Genomic DNA, 15251 nt, shown 5'->3' with positions numbered 1-15251 from the left:
AACGTTAAACGCCATTAACAATAAAGAGACAATATGACGTACATTTTCCCTTCATCGTCAATGGCGTTCACAAAACAAACATTGAACTAAAGACAAACATTAAACCTGTGTATAGGAGGGGCTGGCGCCCCTCAAAAAATAAATAATGCTAATCCAAGCAGTGGCGTGTGCAACCTTTTCTGGTGCAAGGCCGTACTAGAGAGATCACCTTGTAGAAAACAGTCGCCCACTCCTGAATCAGGCATTGTGGTGAGTTTGAATAGACTCAACACTAATGTGTGTTCCAGTCCGGTAAATCCCCCAACCTCTACTGATCCTTCCACCTTTTCTCTACACCACACTTTCTCTCTCTCTCTTCTTCTCTCTCTCTCTCTCTCTCTCTCTCAGACAACAGGCCCCAGGTCTTGTTTCCAAAAATAATGTCCGTTTTGTTTCAAGGAATCCTTGGTATGTGTTGGCTACTAGCTCAAGGAATAACCCCCCCCCCCCCCCCCCCCTTCCCCACCTATACAGTAAAAATCATCAGTGTTAATTTAACCCCACAAGAGTGTGGAACCAAAATGGTTCCATTTGTACACTCTATGGGGTTCCATTCGCATATAGTCCTCTCACTCCTCTGAGCTAAATGAACACTAAATAATTTGACTGTGTACTTTATCGCTCCACTTTCCTCCGTATCTAGAATGTGTTCCATAATCTGATTATGTACCCAGATAATCCTTATTACACCCTGTTTGTTTAAGAGTAGATAACAAACAAGAGAGACACTTGGGACCTGGTGGCAGATCGGTGTACAGATCACATTAATGCCTGACATGAACCAGATCATCTTCATCAGGCAGCAAACTAGATGTTTGTTTTGTTGATTAACCTACAGCAGTTAACGTTGTTTTGTCGCCGACATACAGACAACATTGTGCTTTTTTGGGTTGCTGTTGTTTATTGTGCATGTGCACTTTAAAGCGGCACTATTTCACCTTTGTTTTTATGAATAAAAAGTAATTTTGTCCAATCTGAATGGTAGAGCATGTGAGCATGTACAATTGGGATGGTTGAATTTTGTCCCCCTGCTCTTCTAAGACATTTAGATGCCAAAGGGCATGTCTCACATAGACACAGGATCTGACACGAATGTTGACCCGATTGCCCAATGGTAACCACTTAAACCCCGTCTAGACTCTAGAGGGTTTAAGTCGTTACCATAAGGCTATCGGGTCAAAACTCTCTAGAGAGTGCTTTCTGCTTCGGCAATGTAAACGTATATGTTTTCTCATGCCAATAAAGCCCTTTGAATTGAATTGACAGAGCCTTATACTCTTACCCCTTATCCCTAAACTTATTTGCCATTTTTTACTATTTTAAAACATTTCAAAATAGTTCAACTATAGCCAATCTTAGTAGATTGGCTAGTTGAACTATTTTGAAATGTGGGGTGGCGCAAGATGGAGCCCTTACCCGCGGTGGCTCTGTACTTGGACTGTTGTATCCCTGATCTACAAGCTCACATAGCGTGGTGTTATGTGAGCTTGTAGATCGGTTATTTTTGCCTAATGTTACCCCACGAATACCCTGCTGAATCCTCAATGAAATCCAGAGTTAATAAAAATGTAGTGTAAAATTCGAACCAAATGAAACAAACCGTGTGTGTGTGTGTGTGTGTGTGTGTGTGTGTGTGTGTGTGTGTGTGTGTGTGTGTGTGTGTGCGTGTGTGTGTGTGTGTGCCAGCCATATGCCTCTCATCATTGAGTAATTAGCAGAGCGGTCAGACACCCATTAAAGCAGCCTCCCTACAGTTTGCTGAATGAGTGAGTCAGACCAACGGCATCTCAACGCTGGCAGCACAGGAAACAAGAGATGTGCTCAGCACCGCAGCACCAGCCAATGAGATCACCCACAAACACACACATGTTCACAACACGCACACACACACGCATTGCACGCACATGCACACGCGTGCACATGCACACGTGCGCTCGCACACACACACACACACACACGCACGCACACACACACACACACACACACACACACAGTTCAGTTCTTACCTCTTACTCAGTATTAATATTTAATTGGCACTGGGCACAAGATTCTTGGAACAACACACGTACACACACACACGCACGACAGCAGACTAAGCTAAGTGCAAAACAATGTCCTGGCGGGGACCTCCTGGAGTGGCCAAGGGCATTAGGGCAAGATAGAACACACACACACACACACACACACACACACACACACACATACACACACACATATACCGGTACATGCACACACACACACACACACACACGCACGCACGCACACACACACACACACACACGCACACACACACACACACACACACACGTCGTGTAGTTACTGTACATGAATTGAACATATAGTATACAATGTTTGCACCATTATTTCCTGGGCTATAAAGCTGATTTTGACGTTTTCATATTATTATAGGCTATTTTGCATTCCTTTAAAAGCTTCTAAAATGTTTTATGTACACTTTTTTATAGGCAGTGCTGCACAAAGTAGGCTATAGCGCCTAGAGGCGTATGTAGCCAATTCTAGTCAACTAAACTAAAACTAAACTAAACTAAACGCTGAGCGTGTTGTGTGTGTGTTGCCTTACTGTCTTCTGGGTCGCTCTCTCCACCGCCTTCTTCACTTTCCCGTAGGTGCCTTTCCCCAGCGTCTCCATCACCTCGTAGCGGTGTTTCAGGTTGTGTTTGTGCTGGTGCTTCTTCACATCATCCAGCGGTGCTGCTGCCGCCGTCGGGACCGGGCCGCCCGACGCAAGCCCGTCCGCGTATCGATGCTTCTTCTCCGCGGCGCTCGGGGAGGAGTAACGGTGGCGGTGGCTGCCGCCGCCGGCTCCGGGAGGTTCCTCGCCGCCGGGCTCGTTGCCGGTGGCCGCCGTGCCTTGCAGACAGTCGGACCGGTCACCGGAGTTCATCTCGCCGTTGGTCATGCCGTCGCTTGTGGCCGCTTCCCTCCTGCCCATCCTCTCTGCGCACAGCGCGCACCACCTGTCAACAACACTCCACACCACTGGGAGCGAGGTGGCGACAGGACCACCCCCAGTAATGTTAGATTTCTGTTCAAATGCTGTCATTCAAAAGTCGCCAAGTGGTGTATTTTCGCTAAAGATAGAATCGGTTTTGATCTAATTGAGTCGAGAGGTTCTATGCAGCGTATTATTATCCGTGAACCGTGAATAGCGGAGAGGTTTTTGCGCATCCATCCAACAACTCCCATGCCGCCGTTATCTCTGCTCACTCCTCCTCTCCAGTCTCGCCTCCTTCTCGCTCCCCCCAAAAAACAGCAACAGGAGCAAAGAAAACCACATGGTCACTGGGTGGAGCCAGCCAGCCAGCTCATACCAACGCCAGCTGTCATAGCAACGTGCAGACGCGCCGGCCGCACTCTTTTAGGAGCATTCTAGGGCTTTCCGACAGACAGCCTTAACGTTTGAGCGGCTAAACCGGCAGAGGGAACAAGGAATGCTTGGTATGCAGTGCGGGGTCACACTGTCATGCTTAAATCACCACTTCAATCGTCTGCTTGTTGACATTTTTAGCAGGGAGCAAGCTCAGGAAAATAAATTCGGGAACTCGTTGACTTTTTAGCCTAATAGCCCTAGAAGACTAATGTCAGCGTAGTCTGGGCCTCTGGGGTGATGATAATATAGCTGGTGAGAAAACGGTTGAAGGTTGATGATGCCAAGTAAATAAAATGAGCCATAAATAGTTGGAGGTAAGCCACTCTGGAGGTAGCCTACAGCTGGATTTGAATTCATACAGACAAATGTGAAATTAAGCCACTGCAATAATGCAACATTAATAAAGCATAGGCCTACTGCCGCCTACAGACAATAGCTATACCTCCTGAGCCCCAATTGTTGCCACAACAAGTTAGGAAATGAAAGACTTTCATTGTGTCTCTCAAAACAAAACGGCACTGATTGGAAATGTTGGTGGATATGAAATGATCAATTCTAGAGAAAATGAAAGGGACTTTTAAATTTTATTATGAATATAGTGATGGGAAATATATTCACGGGGGACAGAACACGCCTGTAACACATTTGTTAAGTTACAAAATCCAAACCGAAAACCATATCTTTGGACATGCCAAACTGTAAAAAATATATAATATATCTGGTCAGAATTAAAATAAAAAGTAACATTTCCTTTAAGAAAAGTCTAAAATGTTTTATAATATATGCTGCTTTATAATAAATTATTTTATGATAAAGCGTGAAGATGGAGTAAAATCTAAAGATTTCAGATTTTGCTATAACTTAGGCCTACTGCTATGCTGAATATTATCCTTCATTTTAGCCTTCAAAAGGCAGTATCTTGACTTCTTGAGGCTGAGGCCTCATGGTATTCATTTGGGTAGAACACATAGTGAAAGTTGTTAAATCATGTCTGAAGTTTGGTAAAGAAAAAAGAAAAAAGAAAATCGACAGCTAAGTGAAAGCTTGGATATTAAATCATATGTCTGAAGTTTGGTGGACTGGGGAAAAAAAATGGAAATAGGGCTTAAGTGGTTAAACTGTTCCTCATGTTTGCTGGGGGACCAGAGGACCCCCTGGACTATACTGTTAATGTCAATAGACAAATGTATTGGGGAAAAGGAACTCAATTGTTTTTACTTAAAAGTATCCTACTGCAATAGCAATATAGAAATACAAGTATAAAAAGTCTGGAATTCTAAATGTACTTGAGTAAATGTACAAACGTATTGGCAGGCAAAGTACAAAATAAATACCAAAAAATGTTACTTAACCCATTTTGGGGCGGGAACCTGTTTTGGTGTTAGCATTACGTTATGCTTTAGCTATTTAAAAATAGCAGATCTACAAGCTCATAGCGTGCCACCGAGTGGCGCGCTACGAGCTTGTAGGTCTGCTATTTTTGAAAAATCGAAGAACGACTGACATAGAAACATAAGCTTTTTCAGAAAACTGGATGTAGAAGACATTTTTATAATCTGATCTCAGGTCAGAATGGGTTAAAGTGTATACAGTACATAAGTACATGTACTATACGGTATAGTTACTTTCCACCACTGGAAACATTCAACTCAGTTCAACTGGCGCGATGAGGTTCCGCGGGTTGAGGCTCGCCACCAGACACACGTCATAGCTGTCGTGCATGGCCGCCCGCCTCTCCACCACCGTCCAGACGCCGTCCGCCAGGTCCAGCTCCAGAATCTCCTTGGTAATGATCTCATGACGGTCTGTTATTGTCACCATGCAGAGAGAGGGGAGGAACAAAGTATACTCACATTTGTTATGCTCAAGTAAAAGTATCTATAATACTGCAAATGTACGGAAATTAATACTCTGTGACATGTGAAAGTATTGTGTTCAAAACATACACCCGAGTAAGAAAGAGCACAGAAGTATGTTGGCATCGAAATATGCTTATAGTACATTGTGTAAAATGTCACATTTCAAGTTCAAGCTCAATAAATTGTAGTGGAGTAAAAAGTACAATATTTAGTAAAAGTATAGAAAATTCGAAATACTAATACTACTAATACTAATACTAATACAGTAAATACTGTACTTGAGTACATGCACTTAGTTACTTTACACCAGTGGTTGTCACGCAACAAGGCCATAATGTAAGTACAGTATTCACCGCCCCGCGAAATCTCATTTCCAATACGCTGCTGCATAATCATTTCCCTGGCAGCCTGACTCGGTTTCCCAGGGCGTGTTGTTGCGTTGTCACAACAACAGGATGTGTTTAATTTCATTCAGCATCTGTTTTTAGACCCACATTTGTGATGTGTGTGTGTGACATATGCCACCTCTTTAGCGCGTGGAACTTAAATTCATAAAGCAGTACACTGTACACATACAGTACGCACGCACACACACACACACACACACACACACACACACACACACACACACACACACACACACACACACACACACACACACACACACACACACACACACTCCACCAAGTTGACAACTTATTGAAAGAAAAATAAAAAAGTCCTAAGCCAGTAATTTGATGACACAAAAGGTTCTTTTTTGGTATGTGAACTTCTCCTTTAATCTTAAAATAACACTTTGATATGTAGGCTATTATTACTGTAGGGCTTGACATTACCAGCCTTTATATTATATGCCTGATTTATACTTGACAGTTCCCTAGCCAAAGTAGTAGTTAACATAGCATCACAATAATTTCAACCAATTCAAAAATAGCAGATCTACAAGCTCACAACATGTCACCTCACTTCATGCTGCATTGTGAGCTTGCACAGATCTTTTGAAAATCTTTTAAAATATCGACAACTTTATAATAATTTTGAATTTCTTTAAACATGAATCCTCTCTTCTGTGGGGTATCTGGCACAAAGCCAATTCAGATGGCGGTCTGCGGGCAAATATACATATAATGAAAAAGTTTGAGAACCACTGCTTTAAAGAAAGCCAAGAGTTAGGCGAAGAGAAAGCCATGCCAGGCCTCTCTGGAATCCAGTCTGACCGAGAACTTTCTAACTGACGGGGCACCGACCTGCAGACTTGAAGTATCCACACAGGTAGAGCTTTCCGTCCACCACGCCTACGTTGGAGGCGTTGGTTCGGAGGGACAGGAAGGACATGGGCAGCGACGGCCCCGCTCGCCACACGTCTGCCTCCGGGTTGTAGATCTCCACCGAGCTCAGGCAGCGACGAGACTGGCCACTGTCCTCCCCCTCACAACCTATACCACCTGAACAGCAACACACACAAACCTTTGTATCTACTGTACATATTTTTGACTCATTATGTATTGGTTTTTTTTCATGAATAAAATGCCCTACTTTGTCATGCTACAAGTACAGTATTATTTGCTACAAAAGTAGCAAATAATAGCTGATCTACAAGCTCACACCTTAGCACTCATCTCTTCAGACTCCACCTCGCGTCCCAGCACTCACCTCTTCAGACTCCAGATTTAAAAATGTAATTCGTCGTCTAGGCCAGTACATGTGTCCCAAACTGGGGGCCGCCAAATTATTTTGTGGGTGTCCAAGGTTGATTAGCTTAATGTGCAACATTGTTTTCTCGCAGTTAGTAAACCATCATACAATTTAATGACTTTTAAGAATCGTTTTCCCGTCTTGCTCCCAAACTGTGGAATGCAACTCCCCATTGAAATTGATGATGTCTGACCTAGGACGTATATCTCCCCGTTGAAGACCGCCGAGCCACAGCGATACCTGCAGTGCTTCATGGAGGCACACTGTGTCCATGAGTCTGTGCCCGGGTCAAACTGGAACACACGGCTACTCAGCCTGTCTGGATCCTCATCTGGCTCATCCTATGAGACAGAGAAAGGAATTATCCGCATGACACTCACTTGATTCGTTTCTTATGAACTGGTTTATTATAAACAAACACATGCCTTTCCACCTCATCCATATGAGACACCACGATGAGACATGCAGGGAGGGAGAGAGGAATCACAATCTTATTCATCACGGCACTAGTGAGTACAAGAAGCAAAATAAAAATGTGTGCAGTCCACAAAGTACCTACTGTGCTACTATTACAATAATAACAATAATTTTGTGTATAAGTCTTCAGCAGTATCCACAATCAGCATACCCTTAGGTAGGGAGAAAAAAGCTAAACATGTAATACCATATAAATGTACAATAAGGCACAGGTATAGAAAAACATGCTTACGCTATAGCAGAGACCCTTATAATATAGCAACAATGGTAACAGTACTAGCATTAGTAGTTATAGTATTTTTTTATACTAAAACGGTTCATCCTATGGGACACCGTGAGAGACACAGGGAGGGAGTGAGGAATGGCATGCACTGAGAGCGCGGGAAACACTGCATCCTGTCTGCAAATGCAATATAGCGTGAACTGTGATGAACCCAGAAGGAAATTAAGTTCAGTACAAAAAACGTCCAGAAGGGGGTCTGCCTGTCTGTTTCTTTGTCTGTGCACATGTCCATATAGCTACTCTGGTGTTTAGAGAAGTTGTCAAAAACACATTTATGTGGAATGGTTAGAGAAGTTGTCAAAAACACATTCATGTGGAATGGTTATTGTGAAGTGGGGTTCGGGGACCCCCAGGGGTCCTTGACAGGGTTCCAGGGGGAAAATAGAGCATCACAATCAATTTAACCACTTTATCCATTTATATCGTTGGCTATTTAAAAATAGCAGATCTACAATCTCACAGTGAGCTTCTACATCTGCTATTTCTTTGGAACATGTTTGAACAAACAAATCTTGAAAGTGTGATTTATGTTTTAACACAAATCTTCTCTTCTGGAGGGTCCCTATTCCCTGGCACAAAACATTTTCAGATGGGGGTCCGCGGACAAATATATACAGTATCAATTTGGGGGACCGAAAAAAAGAACCACTGTTTTAAGTGGTTAAATAATAATATTAATAATATATTTTGGACTATGTATTTGACTGAGCGGCCAGTGCGTGCCGTACCTGTGGCGTCCAGCCCCCGAGTGCGTAGAGGTGGTCCCTCAGACTGACCACACAGTGACAGGCCAGGGGGAGCGGCAGAGGGGCGAAGCTGAGCCAGCTGCCTCCTCTCTTCAGCGACCATCTCTCCACGCTGTCCGTGATGACGTACTGGTGGCCCACTTTCATCTGGCCGCCGACCACATAGATGGAGTCACCGAGCGACCCCAGCGCGTACATGTCTCTGTATCCCGCCGAGAGAAGCTGCACCCAGCCGCTGTCCTCCGACTGCTGCTCGTATCTGGAGACACAGATGGGGGGGGCCATTGAATATTATGCAAGGGAGGGCCTCGCATAATATTCCATTCAAGCCGCAAGCGGATCCTGCAGTACCACTGTTGCCCAGGTGGAGCTTTGCGGGAACCATTGCGGCTCAAGAATCCACCACTCCTGAATGAAGTGTCTGGTGCTGGGAGTCTGGTGCAACGCACAGGTCCTCGCTGTACTCCTGGTGAGAGCAGGAGTGGACCTGGTGAGACATAGGAGGGGCCCAGGTCCATTCCCACAGAGCCTAGTCCCACCACTTGAATTGTACCTCCCAGCCCCGGCAGAGTAGTTCCGGACTTTGGGGGTGGTCCCCATTTCAAACATGATTATTTGCCTGACAAGAAACGATCATGGAACCCATGATCTCTAAGTTGAAAGAACGAAAATACATCGCATGGATGCACCTGGGATTTGAGATCAAATACTAATATAAAATAAAATAAATAATGCCCCCTGCATGCATGCTTCCATGTACTGCATGGGGTAACCAGTGCTACATTTAGCGAATGAAAAAAGGGCATTTCTTCGCGGAAACAATCATAATGGTATGGAGGGGGGTGGTCCGCTCCTCAGAGAGGACATAAGGTGGCTTTCGCTGGCCGGTGCTTCTAAATCTTAAAACGCCGATATCGTCCGAACGGTGGGTTGTACCGTGACGGGGGCCGGCAAACCCAGCTGGCTGGCCTGGGTGAGAAAAACCGCCTCCCGAGGAGGTCGAGGGACTGCCCTGTTTTCAGACATAATTAACATTCATGCCATTTGTTCTTGTTAGTTCCTGTGTGCAACAGACAGAACTCCCTCCAACCTCCCCCCACGTAAGCACACAAACCTGTAAAAGTCCAGCCTCTTCATCCTGTGCTCGTCCTCGGCCTCAGCAGCCACCACTATGCTGTTATCTCGCGTCACCACTCCCGCCGTGACCTGACCCTTGCCCCCGGAGCCCCTCAGTGGAGAAGGTATGTAGTACGTGCGCCTGCCTCGGGGCACAAAGCAAAAGCTGAGGTCGGCGCGGCCCCCACGGCGGGCGGGTACCCCGGACTCGTCCACCCCTCCCAGGCAGAGCAGCAGGCTGGCAGTCTCCATGCCATAGCGAAGGGCCGGCCGCGGGGGAGCCGCCATCTTGGGCAGGCCTGAGGTCTGCAGAGCGGCATCGATCATGCCAAAGCACTCGGCGTCACGCAGCAGAACCTGGGAGCAGCATGGATTGTGAATGCATGATGGTATTGATTAATTGATTGATTGAATACCTTATTATCAGTTTGCAAAAGGTACAGAGGTAACAGTTATACAATAATGCTAAAAGGATAACACAAAACACCCCGAGGGCTTGTTTCCATTGTGGTCCTGTGTATTCAATTCAAGACATACAATACTATACAAGAGATCAGGTCAGTATAGGGGCAGTATAAGTATAAGCATATTTATAGAAAAACATTGGGGCGTGATTTATTTGGCCCTCTAGATTAGAAGTCTAGGGTGTTCAGTTCTAAATTGCAGATGAGTGTGTACGGAATTTGAACTCCCTTTCTCACTCTCTCCCTTCCTCACCGGGTTTCTCCTCCTGGCTTTGCGGAGGAATCCGGGCTCCACGAGCTCCAACCGCACCCGCCTGAGGAGCTCTGCGGCCTGGGCTTCGCTCTGGGAGTCCCCCCTGCGCCTGTCCACCCAGCGCAGCACCAGCTCCAGCACGCTCTCCTCCTGGGAGATGTTGAGGTCGTCTGAGCTCAGCAGAGCGCCAAGACTCTGGGAGTCCAGCTCCAGAAGCTCCTCCTCCTCACACACCTGCAAGAAACAAGGAGCAGGGGAGAAGAAGATGTAGATACACCCTGAAGCCGATACTCTCTTTTTGAAACCTACCCAACAAGCACGGTCAGGACCTTGACTTATTAGTGACGTCTTGGGGCCAAATCAAGTCAAACCAAGACTAGTCAGATCTGGCCCAGAATATCACCTGATTCATAAATTCTGCCCACTAAGACAGACGTCCCTGGATGAATTGGAGAGAGTCTGATAGAGGACTTAACTTAAGTCATATCATAACTAGTCAGATCTAGCCCAGAATAAGCTATATTATTTAGTTGGTGAAGACGTCCTGGAAATGACGTAAAGATCATCCCCATATGGGCTGTGATGATCTGGTCTAGTCCTGAATGTCACCGGAGTCCTAAATCACAGCAAAGTCTGATCATATTTGATGCTGAGTGAGTCCTGAGAAAAAGTACAAAAGGAGACAGAGATTCGGTACAAACATGGGGATGAATTCTACTACCGGTATTATGCTACCAAAATGTGGAATGCCCTACCGGGGTGCATACTTAGTTTAGACTAGTCATTCGTTAGACATGGGTTAAGGTTAGGTTTAGGTGTGCTGTCCTGTGGGAGGTTAGGTTTAGGGTGAGGGTTTGAGATAGGTTGTAGTTGTAGGACTAATGACTGGTCTAACCAATGACTAGTCTAAACCAAAAACTGTCTAAACTAAGTACTGCACCCACCCTACCACCAGCCATCAAAAGGAGTGACTCCCCAGTCCTACCCTCCTTCAAAACCGCCATAAAAGAGCACAATTTGCAACTGGACAGGTCACCTAGCTTTCCAAAATAAATGACCCCCACTGTTTTTCTGTAAATACTTTGTTTGTTTCAGTAGATACTTTCTATAGATACTTTTACTGCTCCTAGTATTGATGATTTCTTGTATGTATGTATGCATGTATGTGTTTATATGTCTTGATCAATTGAACACATGGGACGAATGGAAACAAACAAGCCCTCTGGAACTTTGTGTTATCCTTAATTTAAGCATTATTTGAAAACTGAACCTCTCTACTCTTTTGCAAACTATTAATAAAGTATTCAATTAATCGAAGACCAAATTGTTCTAAGAGAAAGCGAGTTGTCCAAAAGGAGCAGGAGCATCTTTTGTTGGCCGAGGAGGCCCACAAATATTTACTGTAGTTCATACGATCACTTCATACTTTGCATAATTCAACTTTGAAGAACCGAAGCAAATTGGAGAACCTGAGTGAAATGCTGGCACAGGTATTTCAGGGCACAATCAGCCAGCTCCGTGGTGCCCAGGTCCTTGGCCCATTGGTACAGGCCTACGCAGTTGGACGCGTCCATGCTGGCCTCCATGTATCGTTGACACAACCTGAAGCGGTGAGAATGATGACATGAAGACGATTATCTCTACTTTGTAGACACTTGGCTCAATGTAATTGTCGTTAATATGTGATGGATTTTGTTAATCCATTGCCATAGCAATAACTAGGATAGTGTAAATTGAAAGTCATTTCAGAATTTGGAACCATTAAAAACCAATAAGTGTTGGCCTGGCGAAAGTGAACTTTCACTTGGTAAATTCTTGCTCTGATGAAGGCCTTCCTTCCCTGGTCTGTAGCAGGTTTGTAATTGTTCCAAAAACACTAACTGGTCTCGGTATGTATTTGTTAATATAACAAGTGGTCGACACGTGGCCACTTAATCCCATGTACAGCATGATTTTATATTTATTTATTTTTATCTCATAACGTCCAGCATGTCATGTACATTGTGCAGTATCTATCTGCTGCTATGCTCGCACACCTTTATGTCTTACCTCAGTAAAGTTACCGGATAGAAAGCTACGGTATATGTCCAAATATTTAGACAATTTGTTTGTTTTTATTCATCTCTCTCTCTTCCCCCTTGCCCCCCTCTCCTTCTTCTTCTCCCCTTTATCTCATGGAAATAACAAACATTTCAACACCTTTGATAAACCTGTGATGTGACAATAAAGTCCATTCTGAATATATAACCTGAGCACGTCACTCACCTGAAGGCTCCCTCTACGTGGAGCAGGAAGGCGGCTGCGGCCGCTCCCTGGATGTTGTCGTTGGAGATGTGCAGCTCTCCGCGGTACATGTAGTCCAGCAGGAGCTCCAGGCTGTGGGCAGGAGTGTCCCTGAGGGCCACCTCTCCACCCCGGGTCTCCCTCAGACCACATGTAAACATGGCCTGAGAGACAGTAGACAATAGAACGCACAGCTAGCAGACACTATGACAGTAGCACAACAAAGGCTTGTATGGATTTATAGACATGATTTATTAGGCCTAATGTTTAGTTCCTAATTGCATGTACCAATTTCAGGGTCAACCAAAACTAAGACTAAAAAGAAAAAGACAAAAATAACATTGCAAAACGAACTAAAACATGTTTTTCCCACCATGCATTCTTTCATCCTAGATCCTACCTTTTTCAGTTTTAATAAATCAAACATTACTCCATAATACCTAAAAACCCACAATTCAGAATAAATAAAAACTAGCTAAAATGTCAATTCCTAAAATGATTTATGCACATAGCAGGACATAGCATAGCATAGCCTAAAAACTGAAATCACACACCAAACTGAAAAACTATAACTAATCTAATGAATATTTCAAAAACCATAACTCCCTGATACTTCTTGAAATTGAACCATGCAGAGTACAGCAGCTACAAGCACAGACATATTTACAAGACAAGTAGAGAAAGAGGAAAGACTTCTCTTACTGTGTACTGTTTGTCTCTAAATGTTTTGATGAATTGAACAATGTGGACCCTGTTGTAAACAAGTGTAAGGCTTAATTGGGTCGTCCACTCACAGTTAACAGTCTTTGTATTGAGTTTGTGCTTGAAATGTACTGTAATTCTGCAAACTGTTAATAAAGATTTCAATCAATCAATCAATGTCCTGTCATGGCAATGTCAAACATTACCTGGAAGTAAGGACTGAAGGCAGACAGCACCACCCTGTGGCAAGGAAAGGCAACGCCCTCTGCCAGGAGAACCACGTCTGTGAGCTCTTCAGTTGATCTCATTCTGTCCAGCTGCCTCAGGAGAGTCAGGCCATTCTCAGTCTGAGAACTCTCCAGCACTGGAGCATCCATTGATTATTAGCCTTCTGCTGCACCACCTCTGTCACTGTCACTCAGCCAGTAGAACAACATTTCTCAATGAGTTGTTCAATTTAGAAAGAATATAATATAGGACTACAGTATAATATAGCAGCGGTGGAAATGAACAAAAACCCAACCCCCATTGAGGGCTCATAGCCAATAATTCACTTTTGCACAAAATAACACCTGGACCTCTTTGGTGGGGGGGTAACAACTACAAATAAAGGTAAAGCCTTCTATCATGGAATTCTCCTACAACTTTGAGGTTTAGCGAATGCAAAGTCCTTACGCCAAGCGGTTGCCTCCTGCAGTCTGCTGTATGGAGGGGGACTATAATCTCCCTTTCAGTATTTGGAGAGGACAAACTTCAATGATGTGCTCCATAGTTTGTTCCTCACCATGCACACACAGTGGGCTTGGGCTACTGCCCCATTTGTGAAGGCTGGCCCAGCAGGGGCCATGTCCAGTCTGACACCAGGTGTTTGTTTGGGACCTCCTTGGACTACCATTCCCTTTTCCAAGCTGATTGGATGGTGAAGTCAGCTGGTGGGGCCGTGGGGGGTTCTTCCAAATTGGTTATCATTCTAGATGGAAGTCGAGCAGTGGGTGGATTGAAGATGTCTGCAATTTTGAGGTACTTTTACTTTACTGGAGTGCTTCCAAATTTCAAAAAAATAATAGATAAATACTTCTAATCCACTACATCTCAAAGGCAAATAGGCCTATTGTACTTTTTACTCCACAACAATTATTTTAAAACTACTAGTTACTTTTAGATTTGCTGTTATCCAAACATTACCCTTCCCAGATCTGAACAGTATTTACTGATTAGGGCACTGCATGGTTCTGGTTCTCAAGGTTGGGACCACAAATCAAATGGACCCTCACCTCTGACAGTGTACAAATACTTTATGGGTGCATTTGGTTAAATTTGTACACTGATAAAGATGGCCTAAACTGGGGGCAGAGAGTCGTGTGTGTGGAGGGGGGAAAATTACAGGGGCAATAGACCCCTGAATTAGACTAGTGGTAAAATAAAATGTATTTATTTTCATCAAAAACAAAACAAAACAAAACCAAAAACATTTAAAATAGCCCTGGGACAAGTAGTCACTAAAAATGTTCAGGTCATCAATGTGGCAAGGCTATTATAGGCCTGCAGCATAATGACACTGGTACTAGAGTGCAACGGTAGCAGGGCGGCCAGCGACTGTTGAAGTTACGCTGTGCACCACTCTCACTATAGCTGAGTGGTAAAAAAACAATACAGTTATGGAGAACGTACAGTAAGGGCACTCAGCGTGCTAAATATAGGCTACTATACTGCGTACAGGTAACCGCACACCCGGCAGACAAAGCAGTTCCCAGCATTATGATTCTGAATGGATGGATTCTTTTTGTGTGTGCACTCAGAGCACTGACTGACATACCCGTTTTGAGAGGTTGTCCAGGACTCCAGGCCACCTCACAGTGGTTTGCAGGATGATCTCAATTATGCCTCCTTCTGTATTTTCAAACAACATTGCACGGACTGCTGTCCGTGCGTTGTTGCTGGTA

At 44.4% G+C, this 15251-nt stretch overlaps 2 protein-coding genes across 6 annotated transcripts in view; both read right to left on the bottom strand.

The window, feature by feature from the left end:
- LOC308315282 (NUAK family SNF1-like kinase 1) overlaps positions 1-3694 on the bottom strand; it is a 24433-nt gene extending 20739 nt beyond the window's left edge. For both annotated transcript variants that reach the window (XR_013964011.1, XM_080763174.1), the window contains exon 1: positions 2621-3694. Coding sequence is in view for 1 of the 2 variants with exons in the window: in XM_080763174.1 (XP_080619300.1) it covers positions 2621-3103 (483 nt within the window). In the remaining variant the exon portion in view is untranslated. The remainder of the gene's footprint in view (positions 1-2620) is intronic.
- On the bottom strand, positions 2917-15251 carry LOC308315283 (kelch repeat and BTB domain-containing protein 12-like). 4 transcript variants are annotated; one of them, XM_080763177.1, is made up of 11 exons: positions 15125-15251; positions 13515-13719; positions 12589-12770; positions 11793-11925; positions 10324-10557; positions 9605-9963; positions 8473-8749; positions 7178-7325; positions 6537-6734; positions 5056-5235; positions 2917-3039 (listed from the first exon to the last, which is right to left on the bottom strand). In XM_080763177.1, the coding sequence occupies exons 2-10, from the start codon at positions 13683-13685 to the stop codon at positions 5075-5077; spliced, it is 1863 nt and encodes a 620-aa protein (XP_080619303.1). In that variant the 5' UTR covers positions 13686-13719; positions 15125-15251; the 3' UTR covers positions 2917-3039; positions 5056-5074. The 4 variants fall into 4 exon arrangements, with proteins under 4 accessions (XP_080619303.1, XP_080619302.1, XP_080619301.1 ...); XM_080763176.1 differs by lacking the exon at positions 2917-3039 and adding an exon at positions 4692-4706 and having other exon boundaries at positions 5026-5235; XM_080763175.1 differs by lacking the exon at positions 2917-3039 and having other exon boundaries at positions 4918-5235.

This window comes from Protomyctophum bolini, assembly GCF_963924005.1.
Source record: "Protomyctophum bolini genome assembly, chromosome: 5".
Lineage (NCBI taxonomy): Eukaryota > Metazoa > Chordata > Actinopteri > Myctophiformes > Myctophidae > Protomyctophum > Protomyctophum bolini.
The sequence above is the reverse complement of the archived record's forward strand: the minus strand, read 5'-3'. Positions and strand labels throughout refer to the sequence as shown.

Bases quoted from the DNA above. Each gene is read 5' to 3' on its own strand.
- LOC308315283 (XM_080763177.1), bottom strand. From the start codon at position 13,685: ATGGATGCTCCAGTGCTGGAGAGTTCTCAGACTGAGAATGGCCTGACT. The intron at 12,771-13,514 runs GTAATGTTTGAC...ACTGTCTCTCAG, and splicing joins CCTTCAGTCCTTACTTCCAG to GCCATGTTTACATGTGGTCT. The intron at 9,964-10,323 runs GTGAGGAAGGGA...TGCTGCTCCCAG, and splicing joins AAGCCAGGAGGAGAAACCCG to GTTCTGCTGCGTGACGCCGA.